General features: G+C 33.8%; 1 protein-coding gene and 1 pseudogene across 2 annotated transcripts in view; one reads left to right on the top strand and one right to left on the bottom strand.

Annotated features, from left to right (window-relative positions):
- Nucleotides 1-3,364, top strand: part of LOC107703499 (transforming growth factor beta-1) — a 5,789-nt gene extending 2,425 nt beyond the window's left edge. For both annotated transcript variants that reach the window (XM_016506123.1, XM_016506124.1), the window contains exons 3-8: nt 110-379; nt 1,625-1,699; nt 1,772-1,919; nt 2,016-2,166; nt 2,261-2,371; nt 2,459-3,364. In XM_016506123.1, coding sequence (XP_016361609.1) covers nt 110-379; nt 1,625-1,699; nt 1,772-1,919; nt 2,016-2,166; nt 2,261-2,371; nt 2,459-2,506 — 803 coding nt within the window. In that variant the 3' untranslated portion in view covers nt 2,507-3,364. The remainder of the gene's footprint in view (nt 1-109; nt 380-1,624; nt 1,700-1,771; nt 1,920-2,015; nt 2,167-2,260; nt 2,372-2,458) is intronic.
- A 2,908-nt stretch (nt 3,365-6,272) lies between these two features.
- The window catches only part of LOC107703453 (carbonyl reductase [NADPH] 1-like), a 9,468-nt pseudogene continuing 7,746 nt past the window's right edge, over nt 6,273-7,994 (bottom strand).

The following is a 7,994-nucleotide window of genomic DNA, read 5'->3' as shown; positions in this document are numbered from 1 at the left end:
CCCCCCCCCCCCCCCCAAAAAACATCCTTTGTTCTCCACTTTTTCCTTTCTGTGCTCCATTCAAACAGTGTCATATTTCCAACATTTTTGCTTTCTATTTTATCACCAGTGGATAAATCCTCAGACAAGTTCTTATGGTTCAACATCACAGATATAAGCCACACATTGGGTTTAAACCGCACAATCTCCCAGGTGGAGCTCCGTCTGCGCATCACAGATGTTTCAGGTGTTCCTGGTTCAGAGCAGAGACTGGAGTTGTATCGGGTCACAGGGAACAAGTCGCGCTACCTGGAATCACGCTTTATTTCTGACCAAATGGCAAGCAAGTGGCTATCGTTTGATGTGACGCAGACCTTGAAGGACTGGCTGCAGAGAAATGGTGAGAATCAGTGCTGCCTGCCAAATGGGACCATGTGTGTTTTTGTGAGAAACTAACTACCATCTAATGTCAAATTAACCTAGCATGGAAAGTAGCTAATTTAAAACACATCAAATGACCAACTCAACTGTATCTAATCATTAAAATCTTAAATATCATATAATCTGTTAAATTTATTGTAGTAAAAAAACGTATTTTATTTAGGTTTCTAATCTGAATTTAGCGGTGTCCCACATTTCGCATTCAACCTTACCGCATAACTTTTCCCTATTACAGAAAAATCCTTAAAATTGTCTCATTCCATTTTCACTCCAGTTTTTACACAAACTGAATTGATTGCATACATCACTTAAGAATCAAATAATGATAAACACATTTTTATTTATTGGTAATGTTTATTAATAACTGCAACACAGTGTTATTGTTAACTATACCTAAAAATCATATTTAAAATAGTTTGTGGTAATTGAAATAATGAGCTGAAAAATGGAAATATGTCATAAAAAAAACAATGTTTTTGAAGTGCTAAAATTACTAAAACTGAAATAAAAATAAATGAAAGCTAAACAGAAATATAAAAACCTAATGAAAACTAATAAAATGACAAAGGCACATAACAAAATGTATATTATTAATTAAATTAATAATGAAATAAAATGGAAAATATAAAAATAAAAACTAGATCAAAATATTATTAAATAATAATACTAATACATAATACTAAAATAACACTGCTGCAAACTAAAATGTGCAGAATTTACAAACTTGTTAGTCTTTCGGGTGTAGTTCTTTTTGCATTTACATTTTAATCTTTAAAATGTAAAGATTTTATCTATTTAATTTTCATGTTGATCTGAAAAAAACAAACACACAAATCAGGATGTAATGTTTATTGCTAGAAAAAACAAAGGAACAAAGAAACACACAAATCAGGGCTTTAACCTGTATTTAGACATGTCCCAAAACTTTTCTAACAGGGCTGAAAAATTGCAACCGTTTTAATAATAATATAATTATGAAAATAAATAAATAAATAAAATTGTAAAAATATTTACGTCATGACATCCTGAGGATGATGATCAACATTTTGAAGCTTAATCTTCAGATGATTATTTTACTTTTTATATTACAGAAAACACTGGCACTGTAAGAGTGATGTATCTGTTTAAAATAAGTGTTATTACATATATGCAATGTATACATAATAAAACTAAAATAAAACTTTCTCTAAAATTTGTTTAATAGAGGCAGAGCAAGGATTTCAATTGAAGATGGGGGATAACTGTGAACCTCAGAAGACATTTCCACTCAAAATAGCAGGTTTGTGAATTAAAATGAAAATCCTGTGTTGATGTTGATAGAACAAGCTAATATTGCTCTTTGTGTTTGCAGGTTTGTTTCGTGTAAGAGGTGATACAGAAACCTTAGCAGAACATATGCCAAGGCCTCACATTTTGGTAATGTCACTTCCTCTTGATGGCCACAGCTCATCAAAATCTCGCAGAAAACGTCAAACTGAAACAGATCGAGTTTGTACCGAGTGAGCCTTTTATGAGTCGACATAAAGTAAAATTGATATTCTTTATTCTTTCTATATCAAAAGCCTTACAGTGTGCCATCTTCCTGTTAAATGCAGTAAGTCTGACGGCTGCTGTGTGAGAAGTCTGTACATTGACTTCCGCAAAGACTTGGGCTGGAAGTGGATACATGAACCTTCTGGTTATTATGCCAACTATTGCACTGGCTCTTGCTCTTTCGTCTGGACTTCAGAAAATAAGTACTCACAGGTAGGAATCAGGACTGACAGATGCTTTGAAATGTTTTAGAACTGGACTGACTGGAAATATGGGTCTGATATTGTCCGATTTTCTTTGCCTACAGGTTCTTGCGCTGTATAGGCATCACAATCCTGGTGCATCTGCTCAACCCTGCTGTGTACCTCAGGTTCTAGACCCACTGCCCATCCTTTACTATGTGGGCCGGCAACATAAGGTCAGAATAGATTTTGTTTTTGATGTCACTTTCATCAGTGGTCAACAGAAATATCATCTAAATAATGCTCACTATAACTTTTCCCAGGTAGAACAACTGTCAAATATGATTGTGAAGACCTGCAAGTGTTGCTGATGAGCAAAATCAAGAGAGGAACATTTTGAGGCAGTTGTAACCCAATATTTTCTGAGGGGAACTAGTTTATTCCTGTTGTTTGGTCAATTTGTCCTTTTCATTTTACTTGACTCCACTGTACCACACTTAGATGTACTGATTGTCTTATACTGTTGTACATTTATGTTGAGAATAACACTCTACATATGCTGTGCATGTTGTCATAAAAGTGGTAATATTCATTGTTTGATATAAAGGTGTTAACTATTATTTAGCAGAAAATCAAATTGTGACTTAAAATTTTCATCACAGTTCAGGTGTAGATTATTCTGAATAAAATTTTGCATATAAAAACTATTGGACACATGTTTACTGTATTAAGTGGAATATGATATTTCTCTGTTCTGTTTTCGGCAGACTGTTTATATACTTGCAGGTTAACAAGCATTGCTTACTTATTACTTAATTATGCTGTTGACATTGAAAAACCTTCCTTGTTTTTAAATATGTGCTTGCAAATTATTTTAAATTATTTTCTAAAATTATTTTTGTTGTTGTTGTAATTAATCCCTCTGAAAACACAGAAAAAAGTGTTTTAATATCATAATGTATTAGCTCCAAAAGTAAGCAACGCTGTAATGTAGTTCAGGTTTTCGAAAGTCTGTGCTGTTGGTGTCATTTTATTGCCGTACACTGAATTTGTGATCACCACTGAATGTTTTTAGTGCGTGTTGTTGCTCTGTTTTTCCCAGAATCCACATTTGTTACAGGTGTTCAGGAAAGACAATTTCCTGCCAGCTATTTTGTTGTGGCTTCACAGCTGGCAAGGCTTTTTTTATTTGTTGTTGTTGTTTGTTTTTATAAAGGAAGTGAATTAAAAATTTGAATACTGTGTGGTAGATTACTGCATTTTATGTAATTTATTTTACCGTTACTGAAAATATAACAGAATTAGAGCCAGTTAATTCTGATGAATTATGTTTATATACCAGTTTGCTATACATATATATATATATATATATATATACACACACACACACACACACACACACATACATACATACATGTGTCCCTCACAGCAATTTAATGATAATATGATCTTATTTTTTTTTGATGAGACTGAAGTTAAAAATAGACAAAATGTGTGTATATGGTCTCTTTATTTTTGTAAAAAAAAATATATTGTTAATTTAGATGTTTAACCAAAACCACAATTTTATTGTTTTAGTCCTTAAAATGTCAGATGGTAATCAGAAAGAAATGCTTTCATCCTTGGCTTCCCTATTTTTTTTCCAAAAAATGTTAATGTGACAAGTAGGTAAGGGATACATTGCCTTCAATTTGAACTTTCAGTCTCTCATATTGTCCCCTTCTTTCTGGGTCAACATATCTGCATGTCCAGCACTGTCTTTTTGCGACTAATGTGGGTGCAATTTCTGATGTAGGATGCTTGTCAAAGTTTAAGTGGACATATTACATCAAATATTGTATTTATAACAAAAATACGAGTTTTCATGATTTTGTTAAGTAGCTATATATTTACTGAAACCAAGACTATTTTATATATTTTAATTAAATCATTAATAAATTTAATAAATAACTCTGTCACGAGTTTACAATCTAGAAACAATGAGAAATCTATATATTTGTGTCGGGGTTGAGTGGGGTTTTTCTCTCAAATCGGCCACTGCTCCTCATGTAGTGTAGGAGAGCAGACATATGGCAGCAATACAATAAGTATATTGTATATACTTATGGATTACAATTAAATGTTGAAAAAAATTTTTTTCCAGCTTAAGTTTATGTGACAGGAGGTAAAGTTGTTAAGCTTGACTGTACCCTCCCTGACTACCATTTTCTGCACCACTATTAAAGAGACCTGAATGACGTTGTTTTGGATAAATTATATCACATGGGTGGAGTCTAAATTATTATATGCCTAGAATGGTTAGTGTGACGAGGTTGAGTTCATACTAAGGGAAATAACTTTAAAGTTTTTATTTTATTTTTTTTTTAATAAAATATCTTGCATTTTTTTTAGTAAAATATTTTTCACAAGAAAGAAAGGAACATAAATAAATGCTTACATTATTGCCAAAAACTATAGACACTGTGCACATTTTGTTAATAATTTTCTAAGTAAAATCTCAGTGAATTGCCTCAGGGACATGACAAAATGTTTGGTGTAAGATAGAAATAGAAATAAGATCGATTATTTTATGATTAAAAATATTTAAATGCAGTAATTATTTTTATTCATTATAATGGTCATACCAAAGTATTCTGAAAAGCTTTTAATACTTCATTTATGGTGAACCACCACTTCAAAAACTCTGAGGGACAGAAATGTTACAGAATCCCAGGAACTACCCAACAGGAGAGGTAGTTTGAGGATATTCTTTAGATTTTTGTCCTATGCTGCCATCTAGTGGAACAACTGGAGTGAAGCTATTTTAGTTTTATTTGCATTTTCCACAAATGAATGGAAATGAATACAGGTTCTTCGACATGATTCTAAAGTGGTTAGATGTTTGTTAATAAAAGATATTCTGACATTCTGAGCTTTCAACATGCAATTTCAGCTCCAATAATTATTACACTTTGCAATGCAAGGGATTGTGTTGCAGGCTTTTCCTGCCCTCATGTTAATTCATTTATACAAATATCTATGGCGCACTCTATTGGATACATATGTACCATACAATTTCATTACAGTTCAGAACTGAGAGCGCTTGCCTTAGCCTGCTTTCCAAGTAATTATGGGGAGTTATTTTAATGCCACTAAACATACATACATATATTTATTTATTTAAAAAGTAAAAAGTGAAATAAATAATCTTTGTTTTTGTTTCTCAATGAAAACATCATTGACTTCAGTAATGCAATATTGTGAGCATGATCCAAACAACAAGATGGTTTTTAGTTTAATGATGCTGAGAGTGGGGATTTGATTACCAGAGCTAATTGCAGTGTTTTATTACATATGCCAAACTTTAATCTGCCAGCTGGTAGAGTAATACCGGTAGTTCAGATACATTACAAAAAGCCTATACTACATTCTCTGCAGTGATAACTAGCCTACTTTCTGCTGGCTAATAAGGTTTAAGATACTGTACCTTTTAGTACTAGTTACAATACCAGTTTATTAGCTGGATTGTTTTACAGATTGCTTTATGATGGCTTTGATTTCTCAAGAGCAGAGTTTACACCAAGAAAAGCTTGCATAACATCACTGGTGTTTTACTCGTTTTTATACAGTCTATGGTTTTACTTCATGTAATCATAAGTGTTGAGGTGGGTATGACTGTGGATGAATTGCAGAGCACAAAAATCAGTGTTGCATAATACAGTAAATATTTCTTTATCGAATGCTTTGAGAATCCTAAAATAAGCACATGACTTAAGGAGAAATAACCTTTGAGCATGAAGAATGTGAAGGCAGTCAATCTTACAACAAATCATTTGAATGGTTACAATTTAAGAGCACAAGTTCACAAATGTTTTGGCAAACTAAATATGCAATGGAAAAAATAGGAATGTATACAGAGATTTCGGATTGCTCAGATGGTAAATCTGAACAATATCTTCTGTTTATCTTAGCTAGATAAACAAAATTACCTAGAAACCGAACAGATACTGAAAATAAGATATGGAGAGCTCTTATCTTCCCTATAATTCATTCATTTACATTCAAGAAAACTGTGGCAAGTACATGTCAGAGCTTTTTTAAATGTAATTTAATGTCATAGAAGTCAAAATTTACAGTATTGTTTTCATGTAAGCATGTCAGTATATTTTGGAAAAGTCAGTCACTTCCAGATGTAATCATTACATTCTTTTCAGATGGAATGAACTGATGACGCCTGTTCTTCACGCTACCATTCCTGTACAGTCTTGTCCCACACTAGCTGTCCATGCGGCTCTTTGGCTCCTTCAGGCAGCATTGCCAGACAAACAGGCGTTTCTGCTCCTTCCTCTGGACTCTTGGTAGCATTCGGTCCAGCCATGTCAGTTCGCACCCATCCTGGACAACAAGCATTCAGGAGGATACCATCACCTGGCCTTGTCTCGGTAAGAACTCGAGCCTGGATCCTTGATAGCACAGTCACACCAATCTAAAAAAGACAGAAAACAAATACACGTTTAGTTTGGGCCTGCTTATTGCTAAAACACACTACCTAACAAATCAGACACCTTAGTATGTCAGGGACAAATAAAGATGTTTGTTACCTTGGTGGTGCCATAGGCAGTGTTTGGCCAGCCCTGAGCCGTATTATCCCCTGCCTGTGCAGCCTGAACAAACTCTCCCATCAGCAGGCACAACTCCTCCTCTTACAAATCTTTATTTCGGAATCTGTCCAAAGATAAACATAAAAACAAATTAAATACTCAGCATGCTGTGTACTTCACTTTATCACTTATTATATAAATGTATTCACACACTTTGCCTGTAGTTCAGGACTGCACTGGTCAAGGGATTTCTTGCTAACAAAGCTGGACACATTGACCACCCTAGCATTATGTCGAAGTATCGGCAGAAGAGCATGACAAACCCACAGAGTTCCCCAGAAGTTGGTGCGCATAGTCACCTCAGCCTGTTCTCCAAATGGTTCTGTTGCAGAATCTAGAAAAAGAAGAGTATTTGAAATGGCTGTTATATAAAATATAAAATATATAATATAATATAATATAATACTTTTATTAAAAGCTTATTTTATTAAGCCAAATGGTATACTTCTGCTAGAAGATATAGAATGTGTTTTTGTGTTTAAAAACACGAGATGCAGGGCAGTGAAAATAAAAAAGAAAAAAAGAGTAAGGTCTAGAGATGTTTTTTAAAAGCTGAAATCAATTGGGAAAACAACTGGAAACATTGCAATGGAATTGAAAAATGCTTTCTGTGTGAATGGTCTCTTACATAACAGAATGTTGTGAGGATTTTAGCACAGAATGATGAATAACCATCATAATATAATATAATATAATAATAATATAATAGGTTAAAAACGCAATTTTAGCCAATTCCTAAAGTAGTAGAATGAAAAAAAAAACACGCAAGGTCTACAGTTTTTAAAAAGTTCATATCAAAACTTGAGCTGCACATTTTTAAAACTTTGTATCATGCTGCAAAACTGCAAAAGATGTGCAATATATATTACAATAATATTATATTATAACATAATATGTTATTGTAATTTATACCATGGTCTGTCTAAATATTCGATTCTGATTTGCAGGCAGGTATGCGTTAAAATCGTTTAATGCACAGGTAGTTCCAAGTCAGTTTAATCACCGTTCTATATCAATGCACTGCTTTAATTGATGGACACAAATGTCTCAGGTTACGTATGTAACCATGGTTCCTCGAGGGAATGAGACGCTGCGTTGGAGGACGCTTCGGGAACGCCCTTCAGCGTGACCGGCTCTGAACCTCGTGTGTAATCAGTCCAATAGATGGGCGAGACGTCACGGGCGGGTGACGTAATGACCAGGAAGCTATAAAAGCATG

This window comes from Sinocyclocheilus anshuiensis, unplaced genomic scaffold (genome assembly GCF_001515605.1).
Source record: "Sinocyclocheilus anshuiensis isolate Anshui unplaced genomic scaffold, SAMN03320099.WGS_v1.1 scaffold330, whole genome shotgun sequence".
Classification (NCBI taxonomy): domain Eukaryota; kingdom Metazoa; phylum Chordata; class Actinopteri; order Cypriniformes; family Cyprinidae; genus Sinocyclocheilus; species Sinocyclocheilus anshuiensis.
Note: the sequence above shows the minus strand (reverse complement) of the source record. Positions and strands in the feature narration are given on the sequence as shown.